The sequence below is a fragment of the Impatiens glandulifera genome, chromosome 2, assembly GCF_907164915.1.
Source record: "Impatiens glandulifera chromosome 2, dImpGla2.1, whole genome shotgun sequence".
Taxonomy (NCBI): domain Eukaryota; kingdom Viridiplantae; phylum Streptophyta; class Magnoliopsida; order Ericales; family Balsaminaceae; genus Impatiens; species Impatiens glandulifera.
The window spans coordinates 54,128,658-54,142,505 of NC_061863.1; the positions used below are offsets into that span (position 1 = coordinate 54,128,658).

The 13,848-nt window shown below is 28.3% G+C and overlaps 2 protein-coding genes across 2 annotated transcripts; one reads left to right on the plus strand and one right to left on the minus strand.

Moving 5' to 3' along the window:
• Positions 1-1,866: 1,866 nt before the first annotated feature.
• Positions 1,867-4,436, plus strand: LOC124927817 (G-type lectin S-receptor-like serine/threonine-protein kinase At5g35370). The gene has a single exon (XM_047468299.1). It carries the CDS (start codon positions 1,893-1,895, stop codon positions 4,434-4,436), a length of 2,544 nt encoding a protein of 847 aa, XP_047324255.1. The 5' UTR covers positions 1,867-1,892.
• A 7,955-nt stretch (positions 4,437-12,391) lies between these two features.
• LOC124924957 (agamous-like MADS-box protein AGL62) lies at positions 12,392-13,000 on the minus strand. Its single transcript, XM_047464937.1, has one exon. The coding sequence runs from the start codon at positions 12,998-13,000 to the stop codon at positions 12,392-12,394; it is 609 nt and encodes a 202-aa protein (XP_047320893.1).
• Positions 13,001-13,848: the final 848 nt, after the last annotated feature.

A 13,848-nucleotide genomic window follows, 5' to 3' on the forward strand; every position in this document is an offset into this window, starting at 1 on the left:
ACATCTAAGAATGAGCACTGATGCAAAATTTGATAGTAGCCATCGTGAATGTAAGTTGAACAGTACATGTGAATAGTGGTCTATCGAATTCTTGGTTTTACAAATTATATATATTTATTTGAGTTCTTGTATGCTCTAATCGTTTTTTTTAATTTATTATTAAATTAAATTTTATTTTATTATATATTAATACTTTTAAAAAGTTTCACTCAATAACCATCAATATTTTAATAACTTTTATAGCTCCAATTATATTATAAGGTTATTTAAATAACTAAATAACCAACTAACATAATCTGCAATTGCTGACCAAATTACTTTTTTTAGTCTAGCATTGTAGACCCATGTCATTTGCTTCTAAGAGCTCGTTTGATGTGGATTTTTCATTTTTATGAGATTTGATGGATTTTATACATTTTTTTTTATATAAATTCTCATTCTATCATATTACTATAATTCTAACCATTTTATCAACTAAGATACTAAAATATTATTCCTTTATTTTTATAAAATTTAAATATAAAAACCCAAATAATTTACTTTTACAAACAACCCATATAAAATAAACCCAAATGATAAAAGAACTGTAAACGGCCATAGAAAAAAAAAAATCCTCATTTATAATTCCCACACCACTAAGTTGCTATAGATTAATTGTACAATATAATAATAATTCTCTCTTAGTAATTAAAAAAAAACTTTAGTTAAAAATTAATATTTTTAGTGTTAAAACTTCTTGGACTTCCTTAGCCCAATTGCCGGCCTCAATTGAGTTTTGACCTCTTACTTTTTTTTTAAATATGTTATTTCTGATTTTCTGATGTAGTTATTTTTGGGAGACTTTATTTATTAGTACATTATATTTAGTTATTTTTGAAGACTTTATTCTCTTTTAATATTATTTTTTTTTGTATAAACTTGGCTTAGTTACATCTCAGAAACACTTGTAATCGTTCGATTTTTTTTTCATGAAAGTAATTTGTACGGTGTTATGAATTTAATAAAAAAAGATCTCATTTAAAAAAAATATTATTAATAAAGTTGATTAAAAATAACTATAAAAGTAATTTAAGCATTTTTAAAAATTTAAAAAGTAAAATAAAATTTTCTCAACAAGGAAAATGCAAAGTTAAATAATATTAATGGCTCAAATCCCCAAAAATTGGACAAAAACTCTTTGGTTCTTTGGCTAAACTAAGCCAATCTTTTTTAGATTATTTATAAACATTGTCCTGATTTTTTTTTTAATATAAAAAGAACATTTAAATTGGGAACAAAGTATATTATTTTGCTTCTACTATATTCTAATTAAATATACACAATATAATAATATAATGCATAACAAATATATAAAAACCAGGGATTATCATTTCCCTCTCTTTGGAAAACACAGCAATGGTAGGTAATCTATTCATCTTCATTTCTTTCATTTTTGTTTCAATTTGTGAAGACAATCTTCATTATTTTATATTCTTCTAACATCAATTCTATTTAATTTTATATAGTCTACTTTAGTTTATTAATAGCTTAATCTCAGTTTCATCTGTTAATTAATGAAGGAAGACATTTGACTAAAACATTGATGTTGATTTTGCTTATGTAATTTAACTGTCGACGAATCAAAGAAATAATATAATACATGAGAATGACATAGTCATGTTTCAATCACTTTCTATTTAATAATATTAATTTCCTTAGATGTAACCTTCACATGAATATATTTATCAAATTGAATCATCATATGTAAGTTGACCTAAATAAATTCTTTTATTCAGATCAAAGTAGGTAGAATCAATCATCCAAGTTTCAATATCATTCATACCTTTCATTCATTCATGATCCAAATGGGTAATTTACCTTGTTTGTTCCTCTTGATCATATCTTCTTCTCCAATGATTCTTGGTTCTGCTTTAAGGGAATTCATATACCCAAACTTCACAGCATCAAATTTCCATTTCATCGATAACTCGGGCACTTTCTTATTCTCCAAAAATGGAACATTTGAGGCTGCCATATTCAATCCAGCCAATCAACAAACCAATTTCTATCTCTGCATCATTCACTCTGCTTCCAACACCATCATCTGGTCAGCTAATCGCGACGCTGCCGTTACAAGTTCAGGAAAGATGAGCCTGACCGCAGACGGCATCAACATAAACGATGCAGACGGGCAGTTAAAATGGTCAACTCCATCATTACCTTTACCAGTATTGGCCATGAAGTTAACTGATGAAGGGAATCTTGTCTTGCTTGATCAATTCAATCGCACGCTTTGGGATAGCTTTTCTAATCCTACTGATACGATTGTGATCGGACAGAAACTCGCGTTTGGAACGTGGCTTTCGAGTTATAAATCGAATGTTGATTTCTCAACTGGAGATTATAATCTTACACTTAGTTCATCTGATTTATTATTGCAATGGAAGAACAATAATACTTATTGGAAACTATCCATGGACACGAGATCGTTTATTGAGACCACGTATGCGGTTGAGTACATGACGATTAACCAAACCGGTTTGTATCTCGTTGGTCGTAACGGATCCTCGGTCGTGATTCAGGTGAATCTTTCTCCTTCTGAATTTAGAATAGCTAAGTTGGATCTTTCGGGTCAATTCATTATTAGTACCTTTTCTGGTAAACAATGGAAGAATGATTTTTCAGCTCCATTTGATCAATGCCGAATTCCTTTCATTTGTGGAATGCTTGGTTTGTGTTCTTCCTCGTCCAATTCTCATCAATGTTCTTGCCCACCTAACCTCCACGTCAAGAATTCCGGCGCTTGCTCGCCAACCGATCCTTCGTTTTCGTTCCCTTCTTCTTCTTCTTGCAATTCGACAAATTCTTCGGATTTGTCGTATGTAAGTCTCGGCTATGGCATCGATTACTTCTCCATTGATTTCACTCCGCCTGTGAAGACGGGCGTTTCAGTAACTTCCTGCCAGGATATCTGCACCCACGACTGCGTTTGCTTTGGAATTTTCTACGTGAACTCGTCTGGATCGTGTTTCGTTATTGAAAACCAAATGGGTTCTGTTATTTCAAGTCATGGGAATAGCTTAGGGTTCATTAAAACTTCCTTTAATCCTTCAACCGTCGACGAAAATCGACGACGGGAAATTCCCGTCGTTCTTGCTGTTCTTTTACCTTTCTCTCTGCTCTTGCTTTTGGCTGCTGTGTGTTTTCTTTGGTGGAGAAGATCTGAAATGGGTAAAAATGGAGATGGGTTAAAATTTGGAAGTCAACCCAATTCTCCTCCTTCAGAATCCGACGACGATCTAGAGGCGTTCTCGATTCCTGGATTACCGATCAGATTCACTTACAGTGTTCTCGAGAAGGCAACGGATAACTTCAAGACTCAAATAGGATCTGGCGGGTTCGGCTCTGTTTATAAATGTGTCCTACCCGATAAAACATTAGCCGCGGTGAAGAAGATTACGAATTTGGGTATTCAAGGGAAGAAGGATTTCTGCACGGAGATCGCAGTCATAGGAAACATTCGACACGCGAATCTAGTGAAATTGAGAGGCTTTTGCGCTCAAGGAAGACAGAGGCTATTGGTGTATGAGTACATGAACCGCGGTTCATTAGACCACACGCTATTCGGGAGTGGACCTGCTCTCGAATGGCAGGAAAGAGTCGACATAGCATTGGGTGCAGCCAGAGGGCTCGCGTACCTACACTGCGGGTGCGATCACAAGATTATTCATTGCGATGTCAAGCCAGAGAATATACTCTTACACGACCGTTTTCTCGTTAAGATATCTGATTTCGGTCTTTCCAAGCTTCTTAGCCCGGAGGAGTCAGGTTTGTTCACTACTATGAGAGGCACCCGTGGCTACCTGGCTCCCGAATGGCTCACCAACTCAGCTATCTCCGAAAAAACAGATGTTTACAGCTTTGGAATGGTTCTTTTAGAAATGGTAAGCAGTCGAAAAAACTGCTTGCGACGAACGCAAAGCCATAACATGATTAGCGACGGTCATAATAATAGTGTTCATTCGTCATCTTCATCGATTGCGGGTCTTCTCTATTTCCCGTTATTTGCATTGGAGATGCATGAGCAAGGAAGGTACGAGGAATTGGTCGATAGGAGACTCGAGGGAAGGGTATCGGGTGAAGAGGTGGGGAAAATGGTTAAAGTGGCTTTATGTTGCGTTCATGAAGAACCGTCGTTGAGGCCAAGCATGGTTACGGTTGTTGCAATGTTAGAAGGAAAGATTCCTCCGGGCGAACCGATTATGGAGTCTTTGAACTTCTTACGGTTCTATGGGCGTCGATTCACGGAGGCGTCGATGATGGAAGGGAATAATAACGATGAAGATGAACTTTTCATGTATTCACGATTGAATGCTTCTATTACAAGCACTAGGAGTAGTAATTCCCCGGCTTCATACTCCTTTATCTCATCACAACAGGTTTCTGGTCCAAGATGATCAAAAATTTCAATTTTATGTACATTTTTATTACTTCTTAAACTCTAATCTTGCATAATATATATATGCTCTTAATGTACAAACTACAAAAGTGTAGTAGTTTACTGATGATCTCAATTGTAACTTGTGGCTTTATTGAACGGCTTATATGATACTTATACTGATAATAATCATAGCTTAACAATGTGCAAACAAGTAATTTATTGGGTTAATAAATAACAAATACTCTCTTGTTATATGTTAATGAGAAAAACATAAGTTTTTTTTTTATTTCAAAATTAAAACTAAGAAAGTATTTGAAATAAAGTTTAAGAATATTTAAATTACAACAAGTGAAATATTAAACAAAGTTTCAAAATTTATTACTTTACATGAATGAGGTTATTCATTTTTAAAAATATCGTTTCACTACCTTCTTGCATTTAATTTAGTCACTGTGTTTTATTTTATTTGTTTGAAAATATAGCTCCTAAATACAAACAAAAAAAGTTCACCAACATAAATAAAAACTGTCACTAATTCAAAATCTTAAGCAAAATAAAACATGAAAGATTAAACTATTGTTCCTATTATGACACAAACAATTCAAAATGAAATAACATAATTTGACATTAACCATAATGAAACAAAGATGAGACATGAAACTACGATACTTAAATGCATACTTTGGCACAACCAACAGAGAAGGATGATAATAATGTCTTCTAAAACAGATATCAATAATATCCACGACTCCCACCCATATTTTGATGAGGGCCCGATGGACTTGGACCACCAAAATTAGGAGCACGGCCACCTATAAAACTTTGAGTGCTTTGATCCGAGGATGTTACCATTGAAACTACCTTCACCACGTACCATTTAATGAGCTGGTAAAGGCAACCATTAATTAGAAACTTTAGATATCTTTTGGCCCACAAGGGCCTTCAAATTCTCCAACGATCCTTTTACCATCTCAAGTTGTTGATATGACATATTCTCGATAGATCACTCCGACCACCTTTGTTCCCGTCCAACTTGTAAGGTTTGAGTTATCACCTTTCCACGTTGTTTTTCGATCTCCAACTGCTCCTGAACTTGCATTATTTGATTATTCATTTCTTTCACACTGGACAACTACTGTTGATCCTCAACTAGTTGTTGGGTCTCACGGGAAACCCCATAGAAAAGGATGAGTCATGAGTACCCATAAAACGGTTTATAATCTCATATATCTACAGTTGGGTGACAAAAAGTAAATACTTTCTTACCCAGAGAGAAGACCATGGCTAACATTTGAACTCCACACAAAGTGTTGAGTTCACTGCATTTTTTGAAAACTCAAGGTCACCTGAAAGTTACTCTTATTCTGCATTTTGGTCATGCTACTTTGGCGTCGTTTACTTATTCTTGGCATGACTAGTTATAAATTCTAACAAGTGAGATGGATTATGCAATAAAGAGATGTATAATTTGTATATGCTTGAATTAAATGGAGCTTATCTATTTATATATTTAATTTTCGAAGATTGACAGGTTCTATACGATTTGTGTGAGATATTTTTCATCAAATTCTATATACTATGATGGAAAAATATCATATCGCCAACTATTTAATATTTATTTTTAATTACTAAATCCATGCATGAATTATATTTTTTTTTACTTTATATTGCAAAATTCTTTACTTTATATATCTTTATTTATTTATTATAAATAATGATAATCTTAATAATATTGCTTGATCCACCATTTATGTTAAATAATAAATGTTAATAGTGTTACCTAAACAATTTATTTGTATGCAATATACCACTCAAATTGTTTACTTTTACTTAGTTCTTAATTAGTTTGATTATAATAATATAAAATTTATATTTCTTCTAACTATTTTCGAAGCTGATTCAAATACGACAAATATTTTGTATAAATTTATCATCGTGAGTTACTTTATAGTTTACTATTTTTTTAGAATTATTTTAGTTTATGCATTTTTCTTATTTATTTAAAGAAGTGTACTTATAAAAAAAAATATCAATTCTCAATTCACATCATTTATTTTTTTATTAATAAAATGTTTATTTTATTTTTAAAAATAATAATAAATGTTTTAATTAGTCATTTATCACTTATAAACAAGCCTTCAATAAAATCTTCATTTCTTATATTTGAAGTAATATAATAATAAATATTACGTTTTACCTCTTGAATTATTTATTTATTATCCTCATTTTTATTATATAATTTTGTATATCATTATTTTAATTTTATTTATTAATATATATCATTTAAGTATTATATTTAAAATACTCGATTTTAATGAGATTTTAGTTTAGCATATAAAAATTGATAAATATATTTTATTTAATGTTGAAATTTGAATGTAATTTAATTAGTTAAGTTTAATCATTATTTGAAATATTTTTGTAAAACAAAATCTATGCAATATATTATAGATGAGTCGTTCAAGCCTAAATACAAAAACATGACTACACACAAAATGTCGCCAAATACATTCAAAATATAACTGGATTAATCACATTTGAAAAAACATCTATGAAATCATAAATCAAAATATTAATCAACCAAAAAAACATAAAAATAACTAATGTTGAGAAGTTCAAATTTTAATATATATATATATATATAAGTGTTATCTTATCTAAAAGTTTTATTGCATGAAAAAGACAACTAAGTCAGTTTTTAAGATATAATAATATAGTAATGTAACTATATAATTTGTAATAATTTTAGTGCGGCAAATGAGTCGAGCCGAGCTCAAGCTTGTTGGAGCTCGAGCTCGACTCGATTAAGTATTTATTAACTCCACTCGAACTCGAGCTCAAACGAGCTTATAAATTTGAGTTCGAGTTCGACTCGAAAGCTTGAACCAAAATTAAATTATATATAATAAATTAATTTTTTTATATTTTTTAATATTATATATATTATATACTTTTATTAACGTTTTTTTAGCTTTTTCAATATTATATACAATATACTTATTATTAATATTTTTATCTTTTTAATATTATATATAACATATTAGTTATTATATCCCTAATATTTATTTTTATTATACATAATATATTAATCTTTATTTATTTCTTTCATTATTATTTATAATATACTTTTATTATATATATAATATATTAACATTTTTTTTTATCATAAATCTCTAATATTGTTTGTATCACTTTTTTTTTCTATCCTCAATTAATTGAAAATCATTGTTTTTTATATTTATTCAACTTTATCTATATAAACATAAATTTCTTCTAATATAATACATGAAGAAAATATCTAAAAGCAAAAACAGTAACTATAAAAAAAGTTAAAACAAATTTAATTACCAATAGGATTTTGTGAAATAATGAGATGTGAAAATTGAAAAAAGAATAAGAAAAAGAAGAGTAAAAAAATTGTAAAAACTAAATAAGAAGTATATAAAAACTAAAGAAGAGAGATAAGAGTAACAGAGAAGAATAATAATTAAAGAAGAAGAATAACTAAAGAAGAAGAAAAAAAACACTAAAGAAGAAGAGATAAAGAGTCATTGAAGAAGAAGAATAACTGAAGAAGAAAAAGAATTGGTGATGAAGAAGATGAAGAGTAACTTGAAGAAGAAGAGTAATTGATGAAGAAGATGAAGAGTAACTAATGAAAGAAGATATGAAGAGTGACGAAAGAATATGATTAATGAACTATATATTAGAAATTAGAGTTTTATTTTAGAGATTATGGGCCTTCATATTGGGCTTTGAAGAGAGAAGGAAATAAAAAAATATTGTGTAAAATTTTAATATTAAATAAATAAAAAATATTTAATTATTTTGAGGTTCGAAAAAACTCGACAAGCCATCGAGCAAACTTTATATGAGCTCGAGTTCGACTCGAATAATAAACGAGTCGGCTCGAGCTCGACTCGAACTCGGTCAAAGTCAAACTCAATTCGAGTTTTGACCGAACAGCTTGCGAGCGGCTTGACTCATTTGCAGCTCTAATAAATTTTAGATCAATACGGCGATGCTGATGAAGATTGGATTGGACAAAAGTTGATTTTGAATTTCATTGATGTTTCTTTTCTTTAGTGCTAAATTTATGCTTATTATATAACTTTGTTTAAATATTTAAGATTTGATCAATTGAAGTCAAGTTAAAATAGTTTAAATTTACAAAATAGATTTAAAAGTTTTTTTTTGAAAAGTATAGACATAATTGACATATTCTGGAATTTTGAATTCCAACAGGACTAGCTGTCCACTTATTTTCAAATGAGCTAAAACTTGATATTCTATTCTTCATAAGATGACCTCAACTGTTTTTTCATAATGAATTTCAATATGCTGAAAATGACAGTATGAAATTTTATATATATATATATATATTTATTTTTCAAAATTTAATGAACTTGAACTTTAATTAATATTAACATAAAGCTAGGCAGAATATATATATTTTAAATCTTTTCTTTGAATCTTACTGTAATTGAATGTTTTATAGGTTTAAAAAGAATCAGTTTATATAGAGAAGAAGTATGACACATAACAGAAACGATCAGCCTCAGCTTGCGAGGACAGATATAGTAATTTTCGAAAATTATTTTTCGACTGGATCGAACACAAATCAACACAAAAGTCCATATCACTGCTGTACATTTTTATGGTGAGGTTCACAAATGGTACAGCTTTTTCTCGCAATCGAAAGATTATGATATGAACATTTATAGGCAAGAGCTAAAAATGGAAATCTTGGCAAAGTTTGGAACCACACCCTTGATGGTGGATATGATTGGGTTAAGAAAATCAGGATTAAAGATCGTAACGATAATTTCACAAAAATATTGCAAAGAATTACGAAACTTCCTAGAGAACATATGTTCAATGTGTACTAGGAGAAGGCAATGAGAATTTTGTTAGGTTATTGATGTCCATGGATGAAATTGAAGCTATGGGTAGTGTTGATTAGAGACTACTTAAAGAAACAACAATTAAAGCAAAATTCTCTATTCAAGTACAGATTCATTTTTTTACTTTAAAATACATGATATTGAACTCTTTATTTTTACTTATAAAATTTTGACATAACTCATTTATCATTTGGATTTAAAAGACGCTATGAACTAAAATTTGGACTTAAGTCCACCAACTTATTCTCATTTGGAACTATATATTTTTTCAAGATCATCATAAAATTAAACTTGTTCGGGTTATACTTTTTTTTTCAAGGATCATTGTATAATTAAAATTTTCTAATAAATGTTTTTAAAGTCAAATTATGCTACAAACTCCAAATATATGCATTCACTGCCATAAATATTTTTACAAACAATGGCATTTAAAATTATGTATTTCAATTTCCTGCAAAAGAGATGTACAAGTTAAAATAAATGTAGGGAAGATATATAGTTATAAATATACAAGTATTCGCACTCGTTTACAAAAGATTCAATTTATTTGATAAAATTGTGATTATAAAACATCAATTCATTTAAGAATTTCATTTCAAATTTATATTATATTATAATTTTAACTTAGTTGAACTAATCCCTTATGTAAGGTTATTTGAAATTTTTTCTTTCAAATAATATTATTTTTATCAATAACATTATTAATAAAATATCAAATTATCCTAATTATATATTTTATAAAATATTAGATACAATTAAGGATGACAATGGAGCGGTTCGGAGCGAGGAATGCATTTACCATCCCCGCTTCGTTTTTATTTTGGGGATTTTTTTAATACCATCCCCGCCACGTTCGGTTTCATTCGGTTTCGGGGAATCCCCGCGGGGCACCACTAATAAATTATTTAAAAAAAATATATAAACGTATTTTTTAATATAATATATATTATAATATATTAAAATTTTATATTATTATAAATAAATAAATTTAAAACTCTTACCAAATATAATGAATAAATAAATATATTGGTGATTTTATATATTTAATTGTGTTTATAGCGTTCGGAGCAGAATCGGGGTGAGATCGGGGCAGGGACATAAATACCATCCCCGTCTCATCCCCATTCGATTTCGGGGGAAAATCGTTCCAAACGGGACAATTCGATTCGATTTTTGTGGGACGGTTTCAAATTGTCATTCTTAGATATAATTAAATTATTAGTTTTTTAATTCAATAATTTTAAATAATTGTCTTTTTTTAATTAAATATTATTTTAATTTCAATTCTTTTACAAATTAAATAACCTTGCATCAAAGAAGGTCTAAGTTAATATAAAATTAGATGTGACAACCATAAATAAATTAAAAATTAATTTGCATTTCAACCCATTAAGTTTGAGCTCCCTTGAACTCAAATTTATAAATTATTTTGAATAAATCATATAAATAAAGATATAATAATATTTTTTAAAGAATTAATACAACATTGACAATAATAATCATTTGCATGTCTATATCTAGCAAAATAAAGAAAAAATAACAAAGGAAGTCAAAAAAATAAAGAGATGTATATGAAAAAAAAAGATGTACAATTTGTATATGCTTAACTTAAGGGAGTCTATTTATATATTTAAGTTTTGAAGATTTACATCCTCTGTAATATTTTGGTTAGATATTTTTCATCAAAGATGGGAAAAATATCATGACCGACTATTTATTTATTTTTAATTACTTCATCAATGCATGAATTATATTATTTTGCTTTATATAACTTTTTTGATTTATTATACATTAATGAAAATCTTAATAATATTAATTTAACTATTTATGTTAAAACATAACTATTATTGATGTTATATAAAATATTTAATTATATGGACATACAACCCAAGTATGCATATCGCTATTTGTTTTACTTTTACTCAGTTGTTAAGTTCGATTATAATAATATAACAATTATTTTTTGTTCAAACTATTTTTTAAGTTAACAACAAAATTCAAATATTATAAATATTTTTGTATAAATACGACAAAATTCAAATACGACAAATATTTTTAAATAAATACAACAAGATTAAAATACGACAAATATTTTTGTATAAATTTATTATTGGGAGCTAGGTTATAGTTTACTAATTTTGTAGCATTATTTTAGTTTATACATTTCCTTGTTTATGTATAGAAATGTACCTATAAAAAACATTTTATATTTTTCACATATATAATTTATACTTTTATTAATAAAATGTTTATTTTATTTTAAAAAATAATGATAAATATTAATGAGTCATCTATCACTCATAATTAATCTAAGCCTTCAATCAATTCTTCATTTCTTGTACTTGATTAGAACATTTACATACAGTATAAAAATTAATAAATATATTTTATTTATGGTTAAATGTAAATTTAATTTAATTAGTTTAATTATTATTTATAAAATAATTATAATAAGTGATTAAAATTTTAATGTATATTATCTTATTCCATCAATTAATTTTATCCTTTGGTTTATTACAACATAATTATTTAATATATTTTTATTATCTCTTCTTAGATAGTAGCTAGTGTACAATAATGATATATGTAATAATTCTCCTTGCTATATTCATTTTTATATTTGCATAACAATATTCAGATTATATAAATATTCTTTTAATAAATTTATAATCAAGAACTACTATATATTTGTTTATTCTTTCTAAGAGAAATTTGGAGATCACATACATTTATAATATTACTATATTTTATGTAATTATTTTTTCATAAATAATTAAAAATTATGTACTTTAAAATAAAATATATGAAATATTCATATTATATCATTCAAAACATTTTTAGGAATACAAAACAAATAGAAACTTACCAACATAAATAAAAGATGCCAATAATTCTAAATCTTAAACAAACATGAAAGATGAAACTATTATGCTATTGACACAGCCCATCCAAAATAAAATAACATGAGACATAACCTAATTTGACACACCAACCCATAATGAAACAAAGATGAGACACATAACTATGATAATATGGCCTACTTTAGCACAACCAACAGAGAATGATATCAATAATATCCACCGCCAAAGTTGCCGCTCCCACCCATAGCTTGATGAGGTCCCATTGAACTTGGACCAGGGCCACCCATAACACCTCGAGTGCTTTGAGGGATGTTAATGGAGCTAATAGAAACATGCCCATTAGAAGCTTCAGATATCTTTTGGTCCACCAGGGCCTTCAAATTCTCCAATGATCCTCTTACCATCTCAAGTTGTGGATATGTCATATTTTCCATAGATCTCTCCCACCACCTTTGTTCCCGCCCAGCTTGTAAGGCTTCAGCTATTACTTTTCCGCGCTGCTTTGCAACCTCCAACTGCTCTTGAACCTGCATGATTTGATTATTCAAATCTTGCACGTTGGACAATTGTTGAGACTCCACTAGTTGTTGAGTCTCACGGGAAAGCCCCGTTGAAGAGGATGCACCATTAGTACCCATAATCCGGTTTATTATCTCGTCTACAGATGGGTGACCGAAAGTAAATACTTTCTTCCCCGGAGAGAAAATAATGGTTAACATCTGGACTCCGCAAAGAGTGGTGAGTTCACTACATTTCTTGAACACTCCAGTTCTTCTCTTCGAGAAGGTAACTTGAAGGTTACTCTCCTTCTCCATTTTGGTCATGGTGATTTTTCGACGTCCTCTACTTAATCTTGGCATGATTAGTTACAAATTTAACACGTGAGAAAGATTATGCAAGAAATAGATATATATTTTGTATATGAATTAACTAAATGTAGTCTATTTATATATTTAAGTATTGAAGATTGACATACTCTATGTCTATGTCAATTGTGTGAATTTATTAAAGATGGAAAAATATCTTATGGCCAATTATTTATTTATTTTACTTACTAAATCAATGCATTTAGATTTTTTACTTTATATTGCAAAATTCTTTACTATATATACCTAATTTTTATTTATTATACCTGAATGAAAATCTTAATAATATTGCTTTCACCATTTATGATAAAATAATAAATATTAATGGTGTTACCTAAAATTTTATTTGTATGGAATATCTTGATTATGTGTATCTATTTGTTTTACTTTTACTTATTTGTTATGTTTGATTATATTAATATAACAATTATCTTTGTTCTAATTACCCAAATTCAAATACGAAGATTACTTTTGTATTTACGAAAATTATTTTTTAATAAATATAAAAAGATTTAAATACGACAAATATTTTTGTTTAAATTTATTATTGGAGCTACTTTATAGTTTACTAATTTTGTTGCATTATTTTAGTTAATGCAATTTTTCTTGTTTTTGTATAAAAATCTACCTCAAAAACATTTTATGTTTTTCAATCATTTATTCTTTTTATTAATAAAATGTTTATTATATTTTAAAACATAATGATAAATGTTTTAATAGACATCTTTCACTTATAAACAAGACTTATAAATTCTTCAATTCTTAAACTTGATTTGAACTTTTACAAAAATTAATGA

Coding starts and splice junctions, on each gene's coding strand:
- LOC124924957 (XM_047464937.1), bottom strand. CDS start 13,000: ATGGAGAAGGAGAGTAACCTTCAAGTTACCTTCTCGAAGAGAAGAACT.
- LOC124927817 (XM_047468299.1), top strand. CDS start 1,893: ATGATTCTTGGTTCTGCTTTAAGGGAATTCATATACCCAAACTTCACA.